This window comes from Pogoniulus pusillus, chromosome 27 (assembly GCF_015220805.1).
Source record: "Pogoniulus pusillus isolate bPogPus1 chromosome 27, bPogPus1.pri, whole genome shotgun sequence".
NCBI classification, from domain to species: Eukaryota; Metazoa; Chordata; class Aves; order Piciformes; family Lybiidae; genus Pogoniulus; species Pogoniulus pusillus.
The window spans coordinates 14518903-14546611 of record NC_087290.1 but is presented as its reverse complement, the minus strand read 5'-3'; the positions used below and the strand labels follow the sequence as shown (position 1 = coordinate 14546611).

Sequence of the window (27709 nt, the reverse complement as noted above, 5' to 3'; positions counted from 1 at the left end):
CAAATACTGGTCAGTGGTGTGATATCAATGGTATAACCTCAAAAACAGGTAAGAAATGGGCAAGAGCCAAGACATTAAACCTGCTCTTCTGTAGTGCTCCACACTGAAGGACTCTGGGAGAACATTTTTTTTCTGAATGAACTTTCAGACATTCAAGGAAATGGATGGTACTAAATGATCCCTAATTTAAATGAGTTATTTAAATGGATAATGTAACTCAGGCAAGATAAATCAGCTCTGTTTTTTTTTTCCCCTGAACACTGCTCTACTGTCAGGGCTTTGTGTTAACTCCACCAGCACCAATCTCAAGAAGCATTCATCTAGAAACAGAACATCTACCTTCTGGTGGGTGTTTTTCAACCTGAGCTCACTAACAGGAGATTCAACCAGAAATCAGCACCGGGCAGATGGCAAAGATCAGCCTGGGGGTGGATTTATTATGTGTTATTGATTGCAAGGTATGATTTCTGTTCATCTCCGTATTGACACAGGCACAGAGATGTGGCACCACAACACTTAGTGCATTGCTGCCTATCGCTGTGATTGGTATGGAAAAAGTGATGTGACAGCTGCAGTCCAGCCAGAAAGTCTCTAAGAGAAGACACATATAGACACGATCGAGAAGGGAGGGAGGAAGAGAGGGGGCAGAGGGTTTTCCTAATGTGCAACCCAAGCCTCCTCTGGAACAACTTGAGTCCGTTTCCTCTTGTTCTGTCATTCTAGCACCTGATACTAGGGAGAAGAGACCAACCCCACTTCACTGCAGCCTCCTTTCAGGGAGCTGTAGAGAGTAAAGAGGTCTCCTCTCATCCTCCTCTTCTCCAGGCTAAACAACCTCAGTTCCATCAGCCTCTCTTCCCCAGCCCTGTTCTCCAGACCCTTCACCAGCTTCGTTGTCCTTCTCTGTATCTGCTCCAACCCCTCAATGTCCTTCTTGGAGCAAAGGCCTCAAAAACCGAGCCCAGGACTCAAGGTGCAGCCTCGCCAGTGCAGAACAGAGGGGGACAGTCCCGGGTGATGCTGGCCCCGTTGTTCCGGATCCCGATTCCGGGCCGCCTGGGTACGCCCTGGCGCATCTCCGCTGCTGCTGCTGCTGACCAACTCCACAGCTCCTTTGCCACTGGGCGGCTTCCAGCCACTCTGCCCTAAGCCTACAGCTACTGTGACCCAAGCGCAGGACCCAACACTTGTCTGAGTCTAAACGCGAGCTTATAAACCAGCCTAACCCGAACCCAAGCAGCCGCGCTCCGCGGACCGTTGGCGCTGGACTGATCGAGCCTGGGTGGAGGCGCTCGGCGCTCGCCTTGCCGGAAGTGCGGCGGCTGCCATGCGGGCGGCGCGGCCGTGCGGGGTGTGCCGGGCGCCCGGGGCGGCCAAGTACCGCTGTCCCCGCTGCGCCGCCGCCTAGTGAGTGCCGGGCGGGACGGGACGGGACGGGAGGAGGGCGGCGGGCCGAGGGCGGAGGGCAGCGGGGTACCGGCGGAGGCAGTGGCGGGAGGTCGAAGCGACGCGACGTGCTCCACGTCCCGGTGAGGGATGAGGAGCGCGGCGACCGCTCGGTGAGGGGCTGCCTCTCGCCCTTACCGGCTTCTCTTGCCCCACAGCTGTTCCGTGCAGTGCTGTAGGACCCACAAAGGTGAGTGACAGGCGGGAGAAGGGTCTCTGGAGGGGGCCGGGCGGACCGCAGCGTAGCTAACGGCGTCTCCTGCCGCAGAGCTGTGCACGCCGGAGCCACGGAGGGAACCGGAGCGGACGGCTGCAGGACAGGACTTGCTCGGCGAGCCGCACCGCGCCGGGCTGCTCGCAGGTAGGTGCGACGGGTGGGTGGTGAGGACGAGGGAAGCCCTCGGCCCCCTGCAGCTCTGCTGTTCTCTCCCGCAGGCAGCCCCTGGTCGGTGGAGGACATCCTGACAGAGGACGATGAGCAGGACCGCGTCCCGCTGCAGAAACTCAAGCTTTTAGGTAACGCCGAGGGGGCAGAAGCCAGCTGGCTGTGTGGGTGGCCATGAGCCTTCAGCAAAGCCAGCTGAGGCTGTGCATGCTTAGTGGAGCACTGGAGTGTATCCTAGTTTATCCTGTCCTTGCTCATTGTGTGGCCTCAAAGATCCAAATGCCTGTACCTGGTAGTTCGCCGTGGCTTTTCGTTTGCAAGTGAAGGGTTGTCTGAGCTGCATTTGTCCCTGTTTGAGATTAGCACTGGTTTGGTTTTTTTAAGGGGAATCGGAAGAGCTGCAAGGCTTGCTTCTGAATCCACACCTCAGGCAGCTACTGCTGACACTCGATCAAGCAGAAGATAAAAGCTCCCTCATGAAGAAGTACATGCAGGAGCCGTTGTTTGTGGAGTTTGCAGACTGCTGTTTGAGAATTGTTGAACCTCCAGAGAAGGAGAACATTCTTCCTGAGTGAGCTGATTTTTCTTTCCTTGAGACTTCTCCCTCCAGCAGAAGAGATTTGGCACACCCCCTGCTATTGTCCCGCACCATTCATTATGTTTCCTCAGGATTTCGATTGTGGATGTCAGTGCTCTAGTTCTTAGTTTAGAGCTGATACACAGTGACATGGTTGTGTTGGATACATTTCTAGATGCTGGGAATTAAACTTGTTCTGTGCACTGGCTTTTGTGTTGGTACAGAAATACTTTGAGCTGCTGGTAACACCGTGTCACAATGACAATGTTTGGGATGTTTGCATTTATCTTAATCCACAACCTAAGCTGAAATAGTTCTGTTAATTTTGCTGTGGATAGTCAGACACCTTTACACAGAGTCACAGAATGATAGGTGTTGGAAAGAACCTTGAAAGATGAAATCTACTCCCACTGCCAGAGCAGGATCACCTAGGGCAGGTTACACAGGAATGCATCCAGGCAGGTTTTGAACGTCTCCAGAGAAGGAGACACACAACCTCTTTGGGCAGTCTGCTCTGGGGCTCCAGCACCCTCACAGTGAAAAAGTTTCTCCTTATGCTCCTGTGGAACCTCCTCTGTTGCCCCTTGTCCTGTCACTGGAGCAGAGCCTGGCTCCATCCTTCTGCCACCGCCCTCCACATCTTTAGAAACATGAGTGAGGTCCCCCCCTCCGTCTCCTCCAAGATAAAGAGACCCAGGTCACTTTCCTCACGAGGGAGATGTTCCACATACAAGGTATTTAATGGTTTATTTGGTGGCACACACAGAAGAGACAAACCTTTTTCAGACAGCAGCAAGGAAATGGTATAGATCAGGTCTGATGAGAGCCTTGGCAGAAGTAAAGCTGTTGAGCAGGGAGTGCTAGAAATGCATGGAAGTTCTTACATATGGTTTGGTCCTATGGATAAAAAACAAGTCCAGGCTTGTGTTTCCCTGAGACATCTGCCTGTAGTGTTACAGTTGACCAAGCCTCACTTCCTCAGTCTGTCAGAAGTGATGTACTGAACACTTACGGTCGGTCAGATCATTTGTAGCTGTGCCTCCCAAGAAGAATCCAGCCCACATCAGAAATACTTGCTTTATTTGCTGTCTGATTATCATCCTCTTGCTTCTCTCAGGTAGTGCCAGAAACGTTCAAGTGTATTTTCCTTAGAGTACTTGGTTTGTTAATTCAGTGTTCTCCTAGTATTTACATTTCATGTGTGGGAGGATGAATGCACCCCACGGGTTGTGAATTTGAGCTTTATCATACATACAAGCTGAGGTAGCAGCAGATATGGAAGTTGGGTAATTTGAAAGCAGCAGCTTGCAGCCAGTCATCCCCTGAAGGAAAAAGTACAGTTGTGTCAATGGCCAAGAGCTATGTTGGAAGGACTTTTTTTTCTGTCCAGTAAAATCTGGTTTAGTCCAGTGGTGGAATGGGCATCGCTGTGGGGGCTGACGTCTGCGTAATGCAGCGGAGACTTCTTGCAGTGAAACTTGACAGAGCCCTGCAAGGAAAGGAGGTGGAGAGGTCAGCTGAAGTTTTTGCCAGGTTTGGAGCTAAGTTTGCTGTTTACAGGATCTCAGAATGCCAGGTTGGAAGGAACCCCAGGGATCATCTGGACCAACCTAGGTAATAGTGAAGTTGATTCCAATCTCTGACTCTGCTCATGAGGAGACATTTTCTGGAGTCCAATAAGAATCTCCCCAGCAGTAACTTGCCCCCATCACCCCCTGTCTTCTCCATGGCACTCCTTGTAGAAAAGGAGTCTCCATCCTAGTAGCCAGCCTTTATGTACTGGTCCATGGCAATAAGGTCTCCCCTAAATCTTCTCAGGGCTGAACAACTCCAGCTCTCTCAGCCCCGACTCATTTGGCAGGTCCTGCAATCCTCTCATCATTCTTGTGGCCCTTTATAAGTGTTACTTAGTCTGAATAGCAAAATGTATTTACTGTTATTTATTAACACTTGTATATAAGCAAGTAGTGAATGACAAAGACCTCCAAAGGAGTCCCAGCACAAGTGGATTTGAGAATTGATTACTACAAAGAGTACCAATACTGTAATTTGAACTGACATCAGCCTAAGCTCTGAAGATTTGAGTTTTTTGTCAGTACTAAACTTGGTTCTGCTTTTTTCCCTGGTAATAGCAGCTGTGAACCAGGCACAGGCTCATTCCTGCATGCATATTTCCTGCAGACTCCCAACATTTATCAACAGAATACCCAAGCACAGGCACAAGGTGTAAGCTGAGCACAATTTCTGAGAGAGGCAATTTTGAGTTGTGGCTCGTTTGTGGTAAATGGTGTCTAAGATTGTTCTCTCTGTGTGTAGAAGATGAAGTACTTGAGGGTTGCTCCCTGCTTTCTGCCCTGAAAACCTTCTGTGTTAATTAGGCTGTGCAGAGAAGTCAAAACAGAATGACTGGGGTATTAATGTGGCTGTTGCCAAAGTGAATGCTTTATGTGTCCACCTGTTGTGCAGCTTAAATCCCCTAAGCAGAAAAAATACATGCTAAGTACAGGCACAGCCCATGTTGGAATCCTCTGCTCTCTGTTTCTGAAGCAGAGCTTTGATCAGTTTGTTCCTGTGACACAGATTAACCAGTTTGCATGCTTAGCTCAAAGCCCTGGCTCAGCCCTGTCCACAGCTTGATGCCAGAGTCACCCTCACATGTCTAAGCCAGCAGAACATAAGGCTATAGCTTGAGAAGAGATCTGACTATTGCTCTGCTCAACAGCAGAGTTCAGGTTCCTGAGCTCACATCAGCTTAGCTCTGCTGTGGACTGAAGTGGACACAGGTTTGTTACCTGTGGGAGAGCTCTAATGGATGTAATGCCACAGCCAAAGGAGCTGCTTTCCACCTTGTAGCCGTCGCTCTCCTGAAGCACTTTGAGACATGCCAGCAGGGACAGGTCTCTCCGAAGTCCCATTACAGTGACAGGTGCTGCAGCCAGGACAAGGCCAAGAGGCCAGAACTGAATTACTGCCTGCAGAGGCCACTTTGTTTCCAAGGAGTGAGGTGGTTTGGCTGAGATCAGTGTAGCTGCAGGGACTAAGAGCGTCCTTCCTTCACCCTCATCCAGTTCTGCTGCTGCTAATGCAGCCATTTTCGCCTGAGGAAGAGATGCAGAACAAGAGCCTCAAACATCTAGAACAAAAAGTGCACCACAAATAGTCTAGAAAAGAGAGACTCTTAAAGAACAGGACACCCTTTGGGCCATCTTCCCACTTGGAGGTAAGGATGACTTTGTTCTACAGTCTGTGCTGCGGAAGCAGCTGTACAAGACTAGCATCCATCTTCTTTCAGATTGAGAAGAGTTTTGTGGGGAATTGACAGTGTTTGGTTTGTTCAGTTCACTTGTCAGTAACAAGCCTCAGTCACCCAATTTCAGGCTCTTTCTGTCCCAAGGTACTCACTTTCCATCTCCTCCAGCCATGTTTGATAAGGTCAGCAGCGCTGCGCATCCGCTGGAAGCGACTCCTGGCTAACCAGGAACGGACAGCTGAAGATTTAATGAGAAGAAACCCAAGTACAGAGAACCTCAGAAACTCTTGGACACAATGCAAGTGAAATGGTACTAGACTTTCTCCACCTTCAACTAACAGAACCACTCCTGTCATTTTAAACATCCAGTGTGCCTGGAAATGGTACCAGTTATGTTCAGCCACACTCTTACCAGCTCACCTGCTTGGATGACAATTGCAGACCATCTCTCCTTTGCTAGTTTCTTCTGTTTGAATCTTCTCCAGCAGCACTGAATGCAAAATGCTTTCTTATTTAACACTGCTGCTCTTCTAGCTTCAAGTTGCTCCAGCTGCAGTGGAGACAGGAGCCTGCAGTTAGTACTTGGGGACGGAGTTATGTTCCCAACTCTTCCCTCTTCTGCATTCTCTTGGGGTTTGTCAGGAAGCCACATGCACATTTCAGTGTCCTAAGACTGCTGGATTAGGTTTTAGAAGTGTGAGCACTTCCTTAGTGCTGATGAGATACATGAAAAATAAAAATGCAAGTACCTGAGGGAAAAAGTGGACACTCACAAAATGGCACAGTAGCAGATGGCTTAAGGAAGGTGCCACTGAAGGGAGTTCTCTTAGGGCTGCATCCTCTAGGATGCCTTCATCTCCTTTGTCTCTCACACAAAGCAGCTGCTTAGGCCTGTCAGAGCTGCCAGGCCTGTCAGGTGAAGCTGAGGAAAGCTGTAATCTGCACTGGATGGGGAGGACACAAACAGCTCTAGAGATGAGTGCAGATCCCACTCTGTTAGCAAGAAGGACACCACTGAGCAAAGGGCTTCTGATAGTTAGATTTTGACAGATGTTTGACTTAGTTTAGTAACGTGATGGAAAATGCCCAGTTCTGGTCAGGCTGGCATTGGCAGGAGTATCACCTAAGCCATGGTGACAGTCTGTGCCAGAGTCCACTCCAGACTGCCAGCCAAGGCAGTAGCTCTCTTACCACAGAATTGGCCATAAATACTTTGGTTTTGCCACAATACACCAAAGTGTTCTCTGCACTGTTCCCAGTTTGCTCAGGGGTAGTCTGTCCCATAACCACGCTCTGAAGGATCTCAAGAACCGTAGAAGGTGATGCTTTGTCATCATCAACCACTGCAGCCTCGCCTGCAAATGAAGCATTGAAGAGCAGGTGTCACAAAACCTGGATGCCAGGACCAAGTCACTGTCTTTACACTGAGACTTCCTGGCCATTTAGGTGGGACAGACCTGTAGCAAGAGGGGAGGAGATGATGGTTGAAGTATCACCAGATGTAGCTGTGTTGAAGAGGAGACATGACAGCATAGATTTCACCATGTGCTGGCAACTTAGAAAACCAGCATGGTGTGTTTGAACTGAGAGGTACTTTGGGTGCTGTCTGTGTCACCTCTCTAACAAACCTCAGTCTGGGTAACCTAGACAATGAAACAGACTTGGAGGGGCTCAGCCATTCTTGTGTTAAAGCATCCTACGTCGAAACATTAGTAAGCAACAGCATTGCAATTAAGGACAGATTGGAGCAGTTCAGTCCTAAGGAAATCTAATTAAACACTCCCAGCTTGAAGCTGTTGGGAACAAAGAATGGAAAGAAGGAAATTCAACTTGTAGCCTTAATGTACAGAAAGACACAGGAACAGAAGAACAAATTCTACACAGTTCTACAGTTTTCACTGGGCATCAGAAGCAGCTGCAGGATCAGGTACTATGCAGGAGTTTACTGCAGCAATAAGAGGTTGTTAAAACCATTTCTGGGCCACAGTACACATTTTTTTACGTGATGAGACAAAGGGGTTAGCCTAATTAAGCTGTTTGGAAATAGAGGTAGACTTATTTCAGACCTGTCCTTGAAAGAGATTGGGTTGTTCAAGGCAATGCTGCATGAGTCTCTGCATGCCCAGTGCTGGAACTTGATGGTCTTTGTCTCTTTCCATCCTGGATACTGTTTGCTTTTCTGCTATAAATATTTCTAAGGAGATGAGAGCATTTTAAGGTACTGAAAACAAACAAGCAGTTCTTGCTTACAGGAAGACATCTGGTGACTACGATGGCCTTCATGGAGTTGGGCTGATAAGGGAACCAAAAGCTTATCCCCCTGTTTAGGAAATTGTTTTGCTTTGTTTGCAGCTTATTACCTGCTGAAGATAAAAAGGACCTGTGAGGCCTTTCAGCTAATGGGTTTGTAACTGAGGGAGAAAGATAAAATGTGTAAGCCATTTTCCAGCCTGCATTCATTCCACTTCCACGAGGTGAATAGATTTCCAGCCATTTCCCTTATCTGACCTAGGCTGGCACTCACTGCTGCTGCTCCCCACATCTACTGGTTACTGAACAGACCCACTGGGTGACTATTGGATTACTCTGGGTGTTGCTGTGACTTTTAATATCAAATGTTAACCACCTGTGGAGCTCTTTTGTTGGGGGGTGCAAACCAAAGATGTTACCTGGTAGCTTGGATTGTGGCTTTTAAATTCCATCCTCACTCTTGCTTAGAAAAAAGAATCACAGACAGAAGTTTGCAAAAGGTAGAAGCAGCAGAATCCAGGTTAGCTATGGAAGGTCAATGTGTTCAGCAAGGAAACAGGTAGGGGGGGGAAAAGAAAGGAAGGAGAAGGAATATAAGCAAAAAGGTTAAGTGGTTTTAAGTCTACTTAAGAACCAACTCTAAATCACATTGTATTAGGGGAAACATTGAACACCATTGTGACTGTAGCTGTTCTACCCTAAAGGAGCACAGGAAAAACTTGAGGTAAAAGAGCTGCACTTTCAAAAAGAGCCTGCTCTAAGTATTGGGCAAATCCAAAACTCAAGTTGTGATACATGAGGGCAATGTTTTGAGAATGGCAGTATCCCTAGTGCTGGCACAGTGATTGTAGCCAATCTAGGTGGCATCAAATTGATCAGTGATAAATGTATTGATAGCAGGGAGATTATTCAAAGTCACCTACCTGTTTCCTCAGCAGTGTGAGAGCTGCTTTGATCACACACTCTCTTTCTGTTGGAGCCACAGGGTTTTCTCAGTATTGCATAGCGCTCCATGAAGCTTTGGAAAGGGATCCTGACAGACAAAGGTGCAGGTAATTGTAGGCAGCCATCATTTACTATATGGTAAATAATACACCCTTTGAGGGGACAAACTGCAGAAGGGCTTAAAAAATGCAGTGCACTGAATGCAAACAGTCTGATGCCAATGTGGTCACCCAGATGTAAAGGATGCACAGACTGCCCACTGCCCAGTACCAGCAATGACTTTTGCCTGCAACAAGGATTGGTCAAGAATTTGGCTTCTTTATGATAATGCTGAGTTTCATCCATCAATGCTGAGCTGTTAAAACCATGACTACCTCAGGCCTTGTTCCATCCATCCTCTAAACATGGCCAAGAAAGCCTATCAAAGTGACCAGCTGTGACAAGATGCTCGACTTCCAGATGACTACACTTAAATGAATGCCACTTATAAGTGATTTTTAATTGTGGACAATTAGAACTTTTAGTGCATGGAGATGTCCCTGCTGACTGCAGGGCAGTGGTCTAGATGACTTCTAGAAGTCCCTTCCAACCCAGTGCATTCTATGGTAGTCCACATCAAAACAACTCTCCTCCAGCTTCTCAGACCAGAAAGGCTCAGTGAGCTCTCAGCCCAGGGCTGTGTTACAAACACATCTGGAGCTCACATGCAAGCTGTGCTAGCACTGCTTTCTGTGCTGTCACTGGACACTTGCACTTGCTGAATGTGCAGAGTTTTGTTATGCACAGAACAGTCCAGGTTTGCGAGAGATGTTTTTCTCTACAGGGCACGTAAGCTCAGGTAAGCTGAAAAGCAGGCAGCAAGCAGAACTCTTGAAGGAACTTGGAAAGAATCAGTAGGTTTTTGCTCTGAAACAGTCTCCAAAATATTTGGATTTCTTGCTTATGTGCTCCTCTGAATAAGCAACATGCCACTACTTGCTATAGAAGTGGATTATGGAAGACCTTGCTCAAGAAGGTCAGACTTACCTAACAGGGAAGCCTGCTGCACTGATGCTGATGGCTTCAACTATTCCACAAGCCTGAAGCTGGCTGAGAACCTGAGGCATAAATCGAGATGGTTTTAGGTAAACACTGGTTTTGTGGAAGCTGCTTAGGTCTGCAGAGGGTCTGCTTGGCCCAAACCATACCAGCTAAGATTAGCAACCACACCAGAGCTTGTCTGGTGTGCACCACCACACTGGCAGACAGGGAATGGAAGGAGAAGTGGAGGTGGTGATTGTGCAGACAGCAAGTTACTGCTTTGAGAAGCAGCCAGAGTAGGGTCAAGGCAGTGCTGGCACAGAGGGACAGTCCTTGTGAGCCCTCTGAGTGGTCAGAATTAATTCTAGCAGCTCTTTTTGGCATCTGATGAGATTCTCTCATTATAGCATGCTTGTCAGCTGAAGTCATCCCATCTTAGACTAGATTTAACTCCAGGAGCAAGCAAAGGTTTTTTTGTGGGCATTCACCGTGAAGATATCTGTGACCTGCACTGCTGAGCAGTCAAATCACCTTTATTTGTTTTGAAGGCTGGGATGGTAGCACCCCAAATAACCCAGGAGTACTCTAGTCAGGGAACTTCTCACACAGCAACAAGCAAGTTGCATCTGGAAGAGCTGCTGTGCTGACCAGCTCCATTCCAGACAAGCACCATCAGTGACTCTCAAAGGACATTTATCTGGGAAGCTCCTGAGGAGAAAAAGCTCTCTCAAAATGTGCTGTGAAGAGCTTTGCAAGCAGCTCAATACTGTAAGAAATCCAATGCCAAGCCCCACACAATGCCTGCAGGAAACTCCTCACTGATTTGGTGATGGAAGGCATGTGAAACATTACCTCTTCCCTTTTAAAAGTCATTGCCTGGCAGTCAGCATTGGGCTTGATGCATCGGATGTAATGGGGTGTGGTGCTGTTCAGAATCTGCAGGAGATGTTCAAGTGAACCCTGCAGAAATCAAACACAGGTTTTATTAGGGCCAGCTCCTCCACAGGTAGGTTAGCTCCTCGGTAGTCTCAAAAAGAATTAAGCTCTTTTGTGCAAGGATGACTTTACAGACTCAGAGTATTAACAGAGCTCTTCTCTAAGGAGAGCTTGAGCCAGAACTCCGCTCTGCGGATGCCACTGCAAAATTGTTGGTGACATTCACAAAGCAGAGCCATCACCTGAAGATGAACTCTCCAGGTCAGCAGGTAGGAAGAAGTCTTACAAAGGCAGAGGCTCAGCTGTTAAAGGTAAAATCAAAGTGATTTAAACCCCAGAGAATCTCAGGAGTCTGAAGCTATTTCTGTTTTACAGCTGTTTCAGTTTAATAACATTGACTGATCTTGGTCCAACTACTCTGTTTTCTCAACCAGTTATGAAGGGAGCATTCAAAAGCAGCAATGTGAATAGGATGTACCTTGAACTTTGACACCACTGTAACAACAGCTGCTCTGTTCTGAGGTTTGAGGTTATTCTGGTTCCTTTCTGTCACAGGAAATAATTTTTGAAGCAAAGGGTCCTTAGAATTCTGCAAAACCTGGACCAGCTCTGGTGGAATGGGGTCCTACAAACACAAATGTGACTCATTAGTATTTGGACTTGGGCAGAAAACTGGCACCTTGGAAAATTTAAAAGTCTTCCTTTTAATGAAGAGATTTTATTACACCATCTAATACTACTTGCCATAATTACTTGTAGTGTGAGAATTGATGAAAGCCCCCTCTACATACAGGCTATTCCACTTGCTCTCTAATGGCACAACCAGGCCAAAACTTCAGTCTGCTGGTACTTTGAGAACTTTGGTTTGGGGAAGTGAAATGCTGTATTTACGGTTATAGAATTTCCTGATGCTATTAACACTTCTGCATCACCTCAGGAATGGGACAAGCATGGGATAACTTAACCCTCAGCACAAAAAATCTGCTACCAAAGCAACTTCTTCTGCCAGCGACGGCTCACTGGAAATCAGAGCAAGATTACTCAGTTTTATGTGGCCTGGAGGATTGCTTGGAACAAGGTATGAATATCCAGTAAACATCACTGTATGAAGGAGACCTCATTGCTCTCTACAGCTTGCTGATAGGAGGCTGGAGTGAGGTGGGGGTTGGTCTCTTCTCTCTAGTATCAGGTGATAGAAGGAGAGGAAAAAGCCTGAAATTGTGCCAGGGCAGGGTTAGGCTGGAGATGAGCAAAAATTTCTTTCAAGAGTGATCAGGGATTGGCACAGGCTGCCCAGGGGGGTGGAGCAGTCACCATCCCTGGAGGTACTCAAAAAACATGTGGACATGGCACTGTGGGACATGGTTTAGTGACCGTGGTGGTGTTGGGTTGATGGTTGGACAATGTTATTGGAGGTCTGTTCCAAGCAAAACAATTCTATGCTATACACAGAATTGTTAGTGGTCCTTCAATTTAAATTGCTTTTGGTCTACAAGATTTTTAGTGGGTTTGTTTTGGAATTTTTTTAAACCAGCTCTTTCTGCAAGGACCTACCTTGTTTTTCTCCACCATTGCTGCCAGCTGATAGCAGACTTTGCCAGCATAATGTGAAATAATGAAGTTTGGCTTCTTACTAAACTTGTTTCGACTCAAGCATTGATTATTAGACAAGGCTTTCTCAATCCGAGTTTGAAACAGCTCAGTGTTGGAGGATCTGTTCAGACGACACTCCTGAACAACAGACAAGGCAAAGTGACAGCATCTCTTGTCACAAGGAATTGTCTTTACAAGCTACAGCACTTTAAAATCTTAGGTCATTGTGCTTTTGGAGTTGCTTTAAGCATGCAAAGCCTGGAACACTGGAGGAAAAAGCCAAAAGGAAATAAAACAAAACATTTGAGCCCTTGCATTGAAAAAAGAACATCCAGGATCAGGGGGAAAAGGATGACTCAGAAAAGGAATCAGCAGTGTCATGATTGTTCTGAGAAATAAGCTCTGCAGAAATGTTGTAGCTGGTAAGTTTCTTACTCATTTAGTGTACATGTTTTCTCTGCTGGCAAGGAATAGAAAGCAGGCAGCTAGGCCAAAAGTTTTTGGGATTCAGATCCACACTTACCTCATTAAGCAAAGAAAAAATGCTGAGAGGATTGCCCTCAATCAGATCAAGGCAAGGCTGGTTGTCCTGGTAGTTTATGAAAGACCACTGTAGGCCTTCAGCTGCATATTCTTCCTGAAGCAAGAGAGGAACTGCTTATTCTGCAGCAGAGGGCACCACAGCTCAACTAACCTTGCAGTTCGGTGCAGTTACTGTTCAACAAGTTAACCCCAGGCTCAACCTGCTCAGCCAAAACTCAGCTCATGTTCAGTGGCAATCTTGAGGCAAAATATACCCCAATCTAGAATGTTCTACCAGGTAGTGCTTGAGAATGTCATAGCAGATCCTGATGGAACAATTTCTTTAAGACTTATCAGAGAGAGCTGTAAGGCTGCTTTACAGAGTAAACAGAGGCTCCACTCAATCTAAACCTTGCCTGGCTGCACTGGCTTTAGCCCTGAAGGGCAAGGAACACGCAGAACTCCTTCCTTAAATTTGGACATAGCCCTAAACCACCACTGTGTGCCTGACTTTACTAACTGGCCTCCATTTAAAGTGAAAGCTGATACAAAAGGAAGTGGAGAAAGACACTGGTTGAAGTAATTTGTGCACTTATGCTGAATTACAGCACAAACTGTCAGAAGTGTTCAACAAGCACAAGCTCTGGGCAGTTATTTTAAAAGTCTCCTGCCAACAGCTTGCTCAGTGCAGCTGTGAATGGCCTGTGAGTAGTTTGGGAGACTGCCAGATCAAAAGAGGTAAGAGGGCAGTCAGTAACTGGGAGGGGTTCTATAAACAGAGGTCATGAATAATTTTCAAGGAAAGGAAGAGTGTGCCTGAACTTGGTTGCCATCTTCACTGACCATTAACCCCTGGCATAGCAATGAGGGCAGGCAGGGACAAAAATGCTGGGCATCTAAAGCACCAGTTACAGCCCAAGAGATCGTTATTTGCTGAATAAATGGATACAAGTATGCCATGAGGCAGAGGATACCATAGTGCTGGTGCCACAAATAAAATAGTTTCTTAGATGCCAGTTAATGGCAAAGAGCACTGTGGTACTGCATCTACTGGGGAGGAATTCACTGAGGTACTTCCACTAGAGCAGTAGCCCAGGCAGTCCTGGCAGGGACACCAGCTTTCTGAGCACCCAGATGAGAACTGACATCAGCAGTGTGACCAGTTAGGCAAGTGGCTGCTTCAGCATGCTGTAGAATACCATCTCTGCTGTCAAACAACACAACTTGTGAATGCCCCTGCTCAAAAATAAAAGCTGATGCACAGTGTGGTTTTGGTTTTAAATGGACCAGCATGACAACTGGGTCATGAAGCTCTTCTCCTGCAGCCGAAGACCTCCACCAGGTACCACATGCTGATGATGTCCAGGTTATAAGGTTCTGTTGGACTCTCTGCCTTCATAATAAGCTGAGGTCTACAAGCTCCCCAAGCATTTGGGTACTTTATGCTTGATAAAGAGAACTACCATGCATAAAAGCAGCAGCTTCCAAGGGAATCTCAGTGCAAGCTAAGCTTACCTCAGTAATTTTGTTTTGAGAGATCAGCAATTTGAGAAAATGCAAACAGTTTACTAGGCCATGGAGGCACTGAAGCTGTGTAAGAGAGAACTGATTTCCAGTGCCCTAGCAGAGAAAGCTGTCTCATCCCACCAAGTGCCCCACACTCTCCTCTTTAACAAAGCAACTTACTCACATGCCACTGATCTCTGTGGCATTGTTTACTCAACTGAAAGCTGCGATCTGATCAGAGGCACAGAAATACAATTAAAGAGACAAACGGTGTTTTTAAATGGACTATTTCCTATTTGATCTATTGGGCTCTTACCTGTTGTGCCTTCAGGTAGTGTGCTACAAAGTGCTGCTGCAGTTTCTCGTTGGCATAGTTGATACAAAGCTGTTCCAAGCTGTTTTCAGGGAAGGCTTCAAAACCATAAACATCCAGCAAACCTAGGAGGAATAAGGGAAGACAGTGCCCTTTGGTCTAGGAGAAGCTTGCAGGACTTCTTGTAAGGCTACTTCTAAATGACTTCTATGTTGCTCAGCTAAAGCGGGGATGAACAACCATACCTATGAAGCTCTTCCACACCGATGGCTCTGCGTAGATGCTTTCATTTATGACCAAAACAAGCCATTCAAACAATCTGCAATGACAACTGGATTAGTTGGAAAGGGCTTGCTTACAACAATCACAGCAGTGTTCTTTTACTGCTGTTTTTAGCAGCATCACATAAAAGAAACAAAATCTTCTGGCATGCTGCTGGCTGACATGAACTGGCAGTTCTCTGAAGATCTATTAGAATCATAGAATCAGCCAGGTTGGGAGAGACCTCCAAGATCATCCAGTCCAACCTATCCCCCAGCCCTATCCAGTCAACCAGACCATGGCACTAAGTGCCTCATCCAGTCTTTTCCTGAACACCCCCAGGGACCGCGACTCCACCACCTCCCTGGGCAGCCCATTCCAATGCCAATCACTCTCTCTGCCAACAACTTCCTCCTCACATCCAGCCTATACTTCCCCCGGCACAACTTGAGACTGTGTCCCCTTCTTCTGTTGCTGCTTGCCTGCCAGAAGAGACCAACCCCCACCTGGCTACAGCCTCCCTTCAGGTAGTTGTAGAAAGCAATGAGGTCCCCCCTGAGCCTCCTCTTCTCCAGGCTAAACAACCCCAGCCCCCTCAGCCTCTCCTCAAAGGGTTTGTGTTCCAGGCCCCTCACCAGCTTTGTTGCCCTTCTCTGCACACGTTCCAGCACCTCAACATCTCTCTTGAACTGAGGGGCCCAGAACTGGATAGATACTGCATCTATGTCAGCAGCCACAACTGAGTCAAGGGAGTGGAAAGTGGGAAGGGAGGCTGATCCTGTTATTGAGTCCACACAGCCAGGCAAAGCAAATCCCTCTGGCCTCTCCATTCCCCCCAAAATGTTCTATGGATTAGCACAGCAGACTGGCCTTTTGTGTCCTTACTTTGCATAGATCACTTTGGCAAGGCAGTCCCTCCTAGTCTCACATTCAGCTCTGGAGCATGGCTTCTTGAAGACTTGTTTTCCAGCAGTTATTGTTCTAATTCTTAATGACTCCAATAGTTCATCAACAGGTATCTTCAGCAGATCTCCAGCAATCTTCACAAAATCTTGTTCAGGAGGAAAGAAAATACATTGCAAGATTATCTGGAGCTGAAGTGAATGCAACCCCTTCAAAGTTAAAGGTGATCTAGAGATGATACAAAAACATGACACCTCCATGAACTCACCAGCTGAAATGTGCATTTTGCATCTTTTTTTTCACCCAAACATGGGAGAAAGTTTTGCAAGAGCAGTCTTAAGTGGGAGGCACAGTACCTCTGGACTTGCAGGCACTCTATTTCAAATGAAGAAATACTCAAGAAGGCTGAAGTTTGCCACACTGCAGTAGGTATTTTAAAGATATGGCTTGCTTGCTTTTTCACCTGTTTTGAGCAAGGACGTCTAAATCTAGACAAACAGTCATGACCAGAAAAAAACCCAGGCAATTGGAAGATAGTAAGGAAATGGAGAAGAATTAATATTCTTTAGCAAAGCAGTTAAGATCTTGCTGACCTGAGCTATATACACAACTATTTGAATCTTAAGTTGTGTGAATCCAGAGCATGTGAATTAACAGTAGGAAACCTCCCTATTGAGGACAGTGATGCAGTTCTGAAGGAAAACTAAACCCACAAGCCTCTTCACGACATGAGGAACAACCTGTGTTCTGTGCTGCAATCTAACAGATTTGCTGTTACAAAGTTTTAGTCTTCATCACAAAAAAGCCCTGCTCTCTATTCTGGGTCAGATTTCTGCAAGTTTGATGATGTCTTGTTAAGATTACAATCAAGAGTAGAAGTTCTGCCAATAATCCTTCTGAAATGACTGCCTAACACTGCAGTTGCCTTGACCTGTAACAGAAGGATATTATCTCTCAGAGCAGGGGAGCGTTAGGTTTTTGTTTGTTCAGTCATTTGAAGCAGTGAAGTACTGAACACAAACATGCTGAAGCCTGGGTTTGCCCATGACCTTGGTAGCCTCCTAATCAAGCAGATGAGTGCAGGAATTCTTTGCATTAGACACCTACACTAAGATAACAAGACCCTCTGGAGCACTGCACGCTTGCTGCCTCACCTTTGGCTTTGTCTTGTAGTTCACAAGGCTGAGATTCATCCACTGAATTAGAGAACTGAACATTCCCCAGTTGGAGCAGGCCTGACAACACCTGAAACACAATCAAGCACTGAGTTTTCTAAGAGAGCTCCCCTCCAAGGTAGTGTCCTCTTAGCCTTCCCTTAGCCATTTGACCAGGACAAGACAAAACAAAGCAAGTAAACTCCCAGTTTCTGTGTTAATTTCCAACAAGGTAATTAATGAAGGAAAACCAAAGTTCAGAGGTGCAGGCTTTTAGCTGGGAGCTATTATTTGTTATGCAACCTAATGTGTAGCTCCAGGCCCTCCAGTTGGGTGTCCCAAACAACCCACACTCTGCAAATGGATACAGATTTCCTTCTGCAGAAAACCCACACTGAAAAGACATTCCAAACATCTGACCTTGAAAATATTGTTCTGCATGGAGTGGTCAATGCCCAGGTGAAACATTGCATCTCTGGTCACCTCGAAGCAGTCCTCTGAAAGGTCAAACAAGTGTTGTTTAACAGAAAGCCATGCACACAAACACTCTGGACCATAACCAGTTTAGATGGAATTGCCAAGGAAGATCAAGGAAGAAAGATATTCTCTCCATACATCCCAGAGTACAAGCTGGAGAACCAAGACACTGCTTTAACACTGACTCTGCAGGGCTCTGAAGTTAGACAGCAGTTGATGAAGCACATACAAAGACAAGACAGTTTCTAAACACAACCACAGACATGCAAATTAACTAGGCCAAAAGTGCTGGTTTGAGCTAGATGCAAACTCTTAACAGTGCAAACTGAAACTTAAGGAGAATTACATTAACACAGGTGTCTTTGCAGAATGTCTGCTGTTGGCTGACCAGGCTGGCTTGTGGGATTTCATAAGGATAGACATATTTTTGCCTGCTTGCCTTTAAAGTGACAGCCATTACTAATGGACAATCTGTGAAAGTAATCTTTACCATCTAAGTTTCTTTCAGAATTTGGCAGCCAGTGGTAGTCAGCCCCTTCTGGAAGATGCCATTCCAGCCTCTCCTCTGCAGTAGCACCTTTTGTGATCTGGAGACAGAAAACAAGATAACGACTAAAGTAACTATGTGATCTGCTTTAGGTGACCCTGCTCTGGCAGCAGGTAGTCCTCAGTCTTCAGAGGTCACTTTCAACCCCTACCATTCTGCTTCTGTGACTTTGGTATTCACAGCACACAAGCAGTGAATAGCATGCTGGGAGCATGATTTAATTTGGAAGCATGGCAGACAGCAAAACTCTTCGATATGAAAAGCTGCAATTGTGATAAACCAGGTGACTTTTACCCCCATTGTCCATCACAAATGTCTAGTAAAATTAACTGAAGGAAAACCTGATAAAAAATGTGAAAATTTCTTTCACTGGGGGCCTGATAGGTAACTCTGGTCTTCTCCAACAGGAAGGTCTGAATGGAAGCACTGCTCAGATGGTGGAATCTAAAGGAGAAAAAGAAGCAAAGATTTTAGCACAGCTTCCTCCCAGAATCTGACAGGTGTTGTGTTGTGATGGAGAAGAAAGAAGACAACAGGCATGGTCTGTGGAGAGCAATTTTTACCTGTCTAGCTGCAGCTGGATGTATTTGCCAAAGCGGCTGCTGTTGTTATTCCGCAGGGTGCAGGCATTCCCTGTGAAATTTGCAGTGACAGACACAGAATAAGCAGATTGGTTCTACCCTTCCATGTAGGACTTAGAGATATTAAGTGATTTGTACAAAGCTCCAACATTTGAAGAGTTTGTCTTCTAAGGAGAGGGCCAAGAGCTAGCTCAGACTTGTGTCTTACAAAGAAAATTCTCAGTGGCCACTGTTTCTTTTTGTTGTTCAAAAAGCCTCATTTACCAAAGGCTTCCATGACAGGGTTAGAATCCAATACTCTCTTCTCTATCCTTTCCACAGTTTCATTGCCTTTTGGGGAGATAGTTGAAGCAGCCACAGAAGCATAGAATTTCATAAGGCAGCGAGATGTCCAGGTCTGCAAGAGAGAGAAGCTTGACAACTGGCTGTGTTTTTACCATGTTATTGGTTATGTCAGTCAGTGAAACAGTGCCTGCTTCTGAAAACACAGCATGCAGCTGGTGATGATGTTAAAGAGAGGAACTGTCTCAGGTTTATAGCTTTACTTCAGTGGAAACTTTCTTGTGCATGTGACAGACATTTAAATGCTATGGAAGTCAGAGTGCTTTGCTGCATGGAGCCTTTATCAAAGCAAAGCCATCTGGAAGCCCAGCTAGAATGAACAGCCAGGATCTTAATTGAACATAAATTAACTTTTAAGTCATAAACACTCAGCAAATCGTTTGGTTCTCAGGCTTAAAAATGTCTTCCTCAGTATCTTCCTGAACAGGGATGGGCCATTACAGAAGAGCCTAGGCTAGGATTTGAACTCTTCACTTCCCCTGTGTCTCTCCAGAGCGTTTCTTGAGACCTTCACAAGCTCCCTAAAACAGCCCCAGGCTGAGACAAGAATTCAGGCATAATTCCCGTGAAACGATTCAGATCTAGCCCTCACAGAAACTGCAGATGCCACTCAAAGAGCAGCTGAATTTAGCAGAGTCTATTTAACTGCAGCACTTACTGCTTTACACCTGTTTCAAGAGAGCTGTGCTAGAGCAGACTGGCTCTGTGCTCTCAGAACTTCTCATTTCTTTATCCCTGCTTGTTCACTGAAATACTGTGTACCACAAATCACTGGCAAATCTCCAAAGTTTGATGGCAAAAACTTCAGAACCAGAGTGAAAATGTCCTTACCTTTCCAGCACCACTTTCTCCACTCACAATTATAGACTGGTTTACAGGGTCTACCTGGCTACGGACGTTTCGGTAGGCTTCCTCAGCCACTGCAAAGATGTGAGGCTTTAAATCCTGGCAGGGAAAGAGAATATTCATATCTAGCTGCACAGTAACTACACAGTTCAACAGCAATGGACAGCAAAGATCTTCCCACATTTCTCTGGAAGCAGTACTGCTCTTCTAACAGCACTCATCTTCCACTAGAAATTCGTTTTACCCTTTAGGAGTATTTTGTTCATCCAGCTTTTGAAACCTGGGTTCTGAGGAGGGACAGTTATGTCAGCTATAAGGATTACCTGAGGCCTGAGTGCGAGGTGGTACTCTCTCATAAGCTCAGGCAAGTAGAGGCAGGAGACAGGCTGAAATGGGTTTAAAGCCACCAGGCTGCAGCCAGCGTTTGTATAGAACAAGTTTACTCTGTATCTTGCTTGAAGACATTTCAGAACTGAAAGACACACCTTCTGTTAGCACCTAGTGAAAAGGGTAGTTGACTCTTCCTCTTTGTAACAATCTTCAGATACTTTACCTATTGGGTTTGACAGAGAATGAGACTATGGAGAGAGTGATACAGGTCTAAGATACATAACAATATCCCTTAAGGGATCTGCTAACTATTCTGGTCTAGTAATCCCGTGCTTTTATGAGGTTTCACATAGCCCTAGAAAGCAAATCTGCTCACTAGCAGAAAAAGCAAAGGCAAAACTTCCCCATCTGCACTAGGAACAGGCCTTAGCTTCTCTTAGCAGGATCATCTTTAAGAATGAAGAATTTACTTCTCCAAACCAAGTCTATGGATATATTTTGAATCTAAGTTAGAGTTTTGGTCTCTGACACCTTCATCTAACACCAAACCACAATCACAAGGTCATGCAAGAGCCCTGCATTAAATATCAAGCACACCCTGGCTACCTGAACCACCAATATGGGGTTTGTGAGCTCTGCCTGCAGAGCTTGAGGAGGGATCAGTAAGGTCAAACCTACAATAACAGCGGTGTTAAAAAAAAGTAACCAAGCCACCCGTAACGTTCTAAGGCTTTGAATGGGCGTCAGGAAGCTTGGAATCTCTAACTACTGTGTTCATGACAGTGTTAATGCAATGAGAACAGGAACTACCACACATTAGCAGCCACCTCATGAGATACTCCTCTGGCTGGCTGTTTACCTGTGGTAGTTGTCACAGGATTGACTTTAGTGAGGTCATCGATAAGATGTAGTTTCTCTTCATCACTGAGGAAGGCTCCAACTTCTTCAAATGACTCATTGAGGTCATTCTTGGTGACACAATCTTCTTTTTGGCCATTTTCCTGGAAAGGATGTCAGATCAGCACCAGTCAAAGGCTGAATATAGCTGGACTTTCACCTCATCCAATACAGTTTATACCTCTTCTGCTGCTTCCAGTTCAGTCATAGCAGGAGTCATAACTTAGTCCATTCAAGCTACTCTTCCTCCCAGCTGCCCTCCCTTTGCAACAATGCTTCCCATGGGGTGCTCTGTTTTCAGAAAGCATATGAGAGATGACAGGCAGACAGCACTGTCTGTAAATAGAGTTCATCACTGGTAATCCTGGATATAAGCAAAGTCCCTCAAAAAGATTCTGCTTGCAGACTCACACTACCTGGTCATTGAGGTTTTGCAGGTCGTTCAGCACAGACACACATCCACAGTGTTCTTAACTGGCATATTTCTCAGCCTATGAATGCCATCAACACTGCCCTGGGCAGAGTGACACAGGGAGGACTGGCTGCAGAAGCTAAGGTAGAGCTGAAAGCTCCTGTGGTCCAACACAAATGCACTTTTCCTAGCAGAAACTTTGCTTTTTAAAGCAGAGGTGGAGACTTCCAAGTGTGAAGTCTGCAGAGTGTGTGTGCTGCAGCCAAGGAGAAAGAAATGGTGGTAATTGCTAGCCTGCATTAGGTGAAGAGTTGTCCCCTCTGAATCACTCCAAGTATTTAAATCTTAGCCTCTGGGCACCCATGGCCTTGACAATATTAGTTGGAAGGGCACATTTGTTGTACAAACATCATGGAAAACTTAGCCAGAAGAGAGATTTCAGGTTCTGTTTGTCATTTCTTGAGGGGAAGAAGAAGAGAGAGAGGCTAGAAGGGAAAACAAAGTAGGAAAATATGCCAGTCCTGGCTTTTAAATTCTAGATAAGAACATGATACTGAGATAGTTAATGGTCATGGCAGTCTTCAGGATGAAAGTTGGACTTGATCTTGGAGGCCTCTTCTAACTGAAACAATTCTGTGACACTGTTCTAGGAGTCTAGGATATTCCTTTTTTGGCCCCCTTCTTGACAGAAAGTTCTCCTATGCAACCCTACTTGTTTGTATTTAGCAGAGTAAACCTGCAATTCTTCACGAGTCAATGAACAGCATCACCTTGCTCATGCAGCAAAAACACTACATTTAGTTAGCAGTACTTCTACCACATGAGCTAAGCTCATTAATAAAGGGGGAAACACATTGCAAAACCCCCCAAAAATCCCTACTACAATAATGTACTCATTTAGGAGCATCACTTTCTTTTGCAAACTGTACAAACAGCTCATCTCCAGTAATACAAAATTTTGCATTGCAAGAGGGAAAGAAAAGCTTAGCAATGCAGTCAGGCATTGCCATCAAAGTGATTTCTGTTACTCTCCCTTAAAGGAACGTTAAGAAGCTTGCTGTGAACAGACACACAGTTAGGAAATACTCTGTGGACAGGTTCAGTTTCTGCCAATTGCCTTTGCCTCCTGTGCCTCCTGTGCCCTCTCCTGTGTTCACTGGCACCAGCTGATAGTACAACACCTCAGAAAGGGCTTATTTTTGCCTTGTCCCCCTCTCCCCCATCACTTCATTTGAGAGGTGGTGATCCTTCAGCCAAAAGAAAAGGCATCTTTGAAAATACCTATACTGCATGGCCCAAGTGCCCATGGATTTCACTGGAAAATATCCTTAAGGACATGATTGCTCCTGGCCCGTTAGAGACAGTGACATAACCAAAATCATCGGCTGGTGTTAGTATCACAGTTCAAAACCACACAGTTAATAAGTACAGCCAGTTCATGAAGACAGGGTGAATACACATCAGCAGTTACCTAATCTGGATTGCATGGAAACAAGCCAAGAATTCTTTCCTGGCAGTAAAGTGTAATTAGCCCAGAGGATTCCTGGTTTTCTTTTTACCTGCTTTGGCATCTTGTCCAGCCCTATGGACAGGAACTCTGCAGAGGGCCTTTACTCCAAGGCACCTCATTCAAATCGGACTGAAGAACACTTAAATAAGAACAAACATTTTAAGAGACATTTAGAACAAAGTAACTCCCGACATGACATGTTCCAGAGGGTTCCACAAGCAGAGGCCAAAGGCTTTAGAGAGAAGTGCTGATGCCAGTAGGGCCCAAGTAACACTGGAGCTAGAAAGCCCACCTGTGCTATCCGAGTTCTGTTGGCCCCTGCAAATAAAGCTGATGTAGAGGGAATAATACATTTGTCCTTACTGGGGGAATAAAAAGCTTCGTTTCTTTCGACTTAAAGTGACCTTTCTTGGCAAGACATTGCAACTTTGTTTTCATTAAATTGCTCCGGTTGGGGCAAATAGGAAAGGTGTGGGGCTGTCAGTGCCGGGGAAGCCAGTGCTTTTGGAAAGGAGTGGCTCAGACAGGTCCTGTACCGCAGCAGAAACAGGATATGCCTGTTGCCTCTAAAAGGTAGTGGAACCAACCCAAGGTGAGTCAAGATCACCCTCTGGATGGCTGCTACAAAGACAGATTACAGCCAGGAAGAATTCTCTCCTGATCTCCTCTTTCTTCTTCTCTCCTCCTCTCTTGTCCTATCTCTTTTGCTTTCCTTCTTTCTCCTCTCCTTCTTTCTCTTCCCTATTCCCTTCTTACCTGGCACAAACCTGCCATTTAGACTACTTCAATCCATGACTTGAAGGGCACAGCGCTCCGAGCGCACAAAACCATGACCGAGACCCTCTCTGACTTGGCAGTGTTTCTCATCTGAAGACACTATTACTCTTTCCTAGGAGAAGTGTTTCCTGTAGCTGCCAGGAGCCTTTGTGCCAGCTAAACCAGTTCCCTGAAGGACGCGAGCTACCACAGCTCCCCCCAGGCTCTGCCAGGGCAGAAGCTGACATTCGTCCTGTCCCCAAGGGTGCTCCCGCCCGGTCTGTCCCGCTTCAGGCCTTAGCCATCGAGCTGCTGCAAGCCTACGGGCTCTCTGGCCAGCGCCCGGGGCCTCCCCCCGGGGAAGTGCAGCCGCAGGCAGCCGCGGGCACTCCGGGGCAGGACCCGCCGCATGGGTTAAGGCGGGCGGGCAGCGGGCAGTGCCCGGCGGCGGCTCCGCTCGGGGCCGCGGCGATCCCGATCGCGGGCAGGACTAGGCAGCGCGTACTCACCGCGGGCAGCGCGGGCCGAAGCGGAGGGCAGCGCAGCTGGACCGCCGGAGAAGGCGGAGCCGGGGCGGGGGCTGCCGGCGGCGGCAACGGTCGGTGGTGAATCGGTCGCTGCGGAACGTGAGACTGCTTCCCGCTGGCGAAAGTGCGGCTGGGGAGCGTGGGCGGCCTTTACCTGAGAGCGGAGGGAGCGCTGCCGCGCCGGGTACCCGGGCCGGCTGTTGAGGGCAGGAGGTTCCTTTACTTCGGGGGTCTCCGGGGCTGGTTTTCTTGCCGCACAGGGCACAGCAGCGTTGAAACACGAGTTGTACCCTCAGCTCCGACACCTCCAGGAGCCGCACTGCCGGGCCTCCGGGAGCGGGGATGCCGGTGTCCCGGAACCGGTAAGCTCTGCTCCGGGGAAGGGCTGTGCGGGCCAGGGCACGTTTGCTGCTGCCTGCACCGCGGGTGAAACGAACAAACCGGCAGTTCCGATTAATTACTGCTTTTTTAGGTGGAACGTATGTTGTCATGGAACGGGTGCCATCAGGCAGGAGGCCCCGGCTGGGCCAGCGTTAGTATAGCTAGAGAATGGTTAGACACGATGATCTCAAAGTTGTCTTTTCTAACCAAAATGACTCTGTGACATTTGTGATGCTGACACTCTGCCGGGCCCCTGCTTGGTTTCCCAGGCCACGCCTGAGGGTGAGAGTTTGCAGCACTGAGACTGTTCTTTGTGTTTGAAGAGGAACTGCGAAGTGGAAGCCTTCTGACATGCTGGGGTTGGTTGGTTTGTGATGGACCGGCATATAAGATTATTTTTTATGAAGTTCTAAGAGCCCTTTTTTACAAAACTAACTCAGGTTCACATTTGTGCTTTCAGGGGAAGAAAGAAGAATGTCACAAAAACACCTGAAAGAGGCCTTTATCAGCAACTTAAACGGAACTAGTCTGCTGGAGATCTCAGCAGGCCTGGTTTTGGCTCCACTCTGCCTGCTGTGCAGAGGGCTCCTCTTGATTTTGTATTACCTGCACTATGGGAAACATCTACATTCCAGGAAATACAGCCTGCTGTTTGACTTCCTTGTGCTGATATCCCCTCTCCTGTTCTGCTGTACAGTCCTGTCTCGAATCCTCTTTTTCATGCCAGCTATCATTGCAACCTTCTGTGCTGGAATATTTGGTGTAATATACAGCCAAAAGAAACATGAGATCCAGGTGCCTTTTAGGCAAATGGTGAAAGACTTCCAGAAGACACCCTTGGATCCAGAATACATTCCTGCAATAACTGTGTTCCGTGTTTATGTCAACGTGTTGACATCCATCAGCATTTTAGCAGTGGATTTCCCACAGTATCCAAGGAGATATGCCAAAGCTGAGACCTATGGAACTGGAGTTATGGACCTGGGGGTTGGAGCGTTTATTTTTGGTAATGCTCTTGTTTGTCCCGAAGTTAGATGCAAGTCTTATGTGAGACAACCAAAATTGTCCAGTTTGGCCAAGCAGTTCTTCTCCATTTGGCCGTTGATTTTTCTTGGCATTGGACGCCTGCTTAGTGTTAAGTCTCTAGAGTATCATGAGCATACTTCAGAATATGGAGTGCACTGGAATTTTTTCTTTACCTTGGCATTTGTGAGGCTTGCAGCATCTCTACTTTTAGCCATATTTCCAAAAACTAAATCTTGGATCATTGCTATAAATCTTGCTGTACTTTATCAGCTTATTCTTAACACTACCTCTCTGAAGATGTTTATCCTGCATGGGAGCGGCGGCAGAGACACCAGGGTTGGCTTTTTGAATGCCAACAGGGAAGGGCTGCTCTCTCTTTTTGGCTATCTAGCCATCTACATGGCAAGTGTCCAAGTGGGGCTCTGTCTGCTGAAGTGCAGACCCACAGTCAAAGGCTGGACTGAAGCAGTGTGTTTCTCACTGCTGATTATCTGCATGCTCTTCGTGTTTCTCCATGTCTCACAAGCGTATGCAGACCCTGTGTCCCGCCGAATGGCTAACCTGTCCTACTGCATCTGGGTGGTTGCTCACTGCCTGACTTTATTTCTCTGTTTTGTAGTGACTGACCTCATCCTGGTGTTCACAAAGCTGCTTGTGAAGGGGGCTAGAGTCCCCTGTTGCTGGGACATTGGAAAGCCCCCCGGCACCAGTAGGAGGCGTGGAATGGAGGCTGTGCCTGTGTGGAGCGAAGGCAGACTGTCACACACGTGCCTGATTAGTGCTATTAATAAAAATCAATTACTGTTTTTCTTACTAGCAAATGTTATGACCGGTGCCATCAATATCCTGATAGATACAGTCCGCAGCAAGGCTGCATTTACACTAAGCATCCTGCACTTGTATATGTTTTTCAGCTGTTTAATTATGCATGTACTGCATGCCAAAAATATAGTATTAAAGTTTTGGTGAGTCCACTCTTTCAAGCTGAAGTTTACTTGCTGCAATTGATAATATCTTAATGGGAAAAACAGTATTTTTCCTATATGTACTGCAATAATTAAGTATAGCTTTTTATGATGTAGTTTTTAATGGTTTACCAAATTCTACAGTCAGTACTGTAACTTGTTGGTGTTGTCACACATATTGCTGAAAAGTTAAGTTTTCGAGCTTGTCTCTGAATCTTGCTGCTCCTAAGAAGAGTAACTGTGTTCAGAGTTGGTAAACCCGACTCGTACCCAACTGCTGGAAGAATTAGATAACAACATAGAGCAGAGGCCAGATGAAAAGTAAGAAAATGAGTAATTAGAGGCTTAGCTGTGTCAAGATTTACCTAGTTAAGTCCCTTGCATAAACAAGAATAATTCTTTGTATAAAACATATCAAATAAGTGGATACTTCAAGATGTTTTGGCCTCAATCTTAGAAAGATTTATGCATGTGCTTGCCTTTGGACATAATTTGATGTGGGATGTTAATCATACACTGAAATCTAAATCAGCCTTTGATTTAAAGCTAAGTCTTATTTTCATCCTTGCTTAAGAATATAAATGAAGAACCTGAAAGTGTGATGCTGTGATGGATGAAATCCAACTGGATTTATCAAAGCAGCTGTTGGAATGTGTGGTGCAGATAATAAAAGCAGCACAGCTCTTTATGAGAAAATAGAGAGATGCAGAACTAATTCACCCCCAGCCTGCACACCAACATGTTGTGACAGCTCATCTTTAGAAAGGCTGTTAAAATACGGTCTTCAGCTCCACACTGAAAGTACTCCAGGCCCACCTACTTGTCTGTACAATCACTTAGAACAGCAGCTCATTTAGTGCTGTATTTTGACAGCTGAGATGTCTTCATGTGGGAACATTCTGTATTAATTTTTATTAGCAAACAGTGTGCAAATGGAAAGCAGCATGACGCAGCAGGGCAAGGTACTAGCAGGACACTGCTTGGTTTCTCTGTCACTGTCATGTTCTTCCCAGGGCAGAATGCCCTCTTTGTTCACTTTTCAATCGTGAAA

The 27709-nt window shown here is 46.2% G+C and overlaps 3 protein-coding genes across 16 annotated transcripts; 2 read left to right on the top strand and 1 right to left on the bottom strand.

Moving 5' to 3' along the window:
- The first annotated feature begins 1255 nt into the window (after positions 1 to 1255).
- Positions 1256 to 2616, top strand: ZNHIT3 (zinc finger HIT-type containing 3). Its single transcript, XM_064166645.1, has 5 exons — positions 1256 to 1407; positions 1605 to 1636; positions 1715 to 1807; positions 1882 to 1962; positions 2216 to 2616. Exons 1-5 carry the CDS (start codon positions 1328 to 1330, stop codon positions 2404 to 2406), a joined length of 477 nt encoding a protein of 158 aa, XP_064022715.1. The 5' UTR covers positions 1256 to 1327; the 3' UTR covers positions 2407 to 2616.
- A 520-nt stretch (positions 2617 to 3136) lies between these two features.
- On the bottom strand, positions 3137 to 24427 carry MYO19 (myosin XIX). Of its 12 annotated transcripts, XM_064166632.1 has the most exons (25): positions 24269 to 24427; positions 23053 to 23142; positions 21044 to 21185; positions 20178 to 20326; positions 19840 to 19953; positions 18931 to 19063; positions 18649 to 18718; positions 18427 to 18529; positions 18029 to 18125; positions 17482 to 17558; positions 17062 to 17152; positions 15890 to 16055; positions 14989 to 15062; positions 14747 to 14868; positions 12926 to 13039; positions 12364 to 12540; positions 11288 to 11434; positions 10726 to 10833; positions 9880 to 9950; positions 8832 to 8941; positions 6850 to 7013; positions 6079 to 6208; positions 5811 to 5896; positions 5201 to 5506; positions 3137 to 3897 (listed from the first exon to the last, which is right to left on the bottom strand). In XM_064166632.1, exons 2-25 carry the CDS (start codon positions 23062 to 23064, stop codon positions 3754 to 3756), a joined length of 2907 nt encoding a protein of 968 aa, XP_064022702.1. In that variant the 5' UTR covers positions 23065 to 23142; positions 24269 to 24427; the 3' UTR covers positions 3137 to 3753. The 12 variants fall into 12 exon arrangements, 10 of the variants coding, with proteins under 10 accessions (XP_064022702.1, XP_064022704.1, XP_064022703.1 ...); XM_064166634.1 differs by lacking the exon at positions 12926 to 13039; XM_064166633.1 differs by lacking the exon at positions 24269 to 24427 and having other exon boundaries at positions 23053 to 23381.
- A 63-nt stretch (positions 24428 to 24490) lies between these two features.
- Positions 24491 to 26672, top strand: PIGW (phosphatidylinositol glycan anchor biosynthesis class W). 3 transcript variants are annotated; one of them, XM_064166644.1, is made up of 3 exons: positions 24498 to 24648; positions 25128 to 25673; positions 26313 to 26672. In XM_064166644.1, the coding sequence occupies exons 2-3, from the start codon at positions 25142 to 25144 to the stop codon at positions 26660 to 26662; spliced, it is 882 nt and encodes a 293-aa protein (XP_064022714.1). In that variant the 5' UTR covers positions 24498 to 24648; positions 25128 to 25141; the 3' UTR covers positions 26663 to 26672. The 3 variants fall into 3 exon arrangements, with proteins under 3 accessions (XP_064022712.1, XP_064022714.1, XP_064022713.1); XM_064166642.1 differs by having other exon boundaries at positions 24491 to 24648; positions 25128 to 26672; XM_064166643.1 differs by lacking the exon at positions 24498 to 24648 and adding an exon at positions 24870 to 25026 and having other exon boundaries at positions 25128 to 26672.
- The last annotated feature ends 1037 nt before the right edge of the window (positions 26673 to 27709 follow it).

What these genes read in the sequence shown, in the direction of transcription:
- ZNHIT3 (XM_064166645.1), top strand. Translation starts at nt 1,328, where the DNA reads ATGCGGGCGGCGCGGCCGTGCGGGGTGTGCCGGGCGCCCGGGGCGGCC. An exon ending in CCCCGCTGCGCCGCCGCCTA is followed by an intron (nt 1,408 to 1,604) that starts GTGAGTGCCGGG and finishes CTTGCCCCACAG; the next exon opens with CTGTTCCGTGCAGTGCTGTA. An exon ending in GTGCTGTAGGACCCACAAAG is followed by an intron (nt 1,637 to 1,714) that starts GTGAGTGACAGG and finishes CTCCTGCCGCAG; the next exon opens with AGCTGTGCACGCCGGAGCCA.
- MYO19 (XM_064166632.1), bottom strand. An exon ending in TGACTTTTAAAAGGGAAGAG is followed by an intron (nt 9,951 to 10,725) that starts GTAATGTTTCAC and finishes TTTATGCCTCAG; the next exon opens with GTTCTCAGCCAGCTTCAGGC. An exon ending in ATGGCTGGAGGAGATGGAAA is followed by an intron (nt 5,507 to 5,810) that starts GTGAGTACCTTG and finishes TCTCTTCCTCAG; the next exon opens with GCGAAAATGGCTGCATTAGC.
- PIGW (XM_064166642.1), top strand. Translation starts at nt 25,142, where the DNA reads ATGTCACAAAAACACCTGAAAGAGGCCTTTATCAGCAACTTAAACGGA.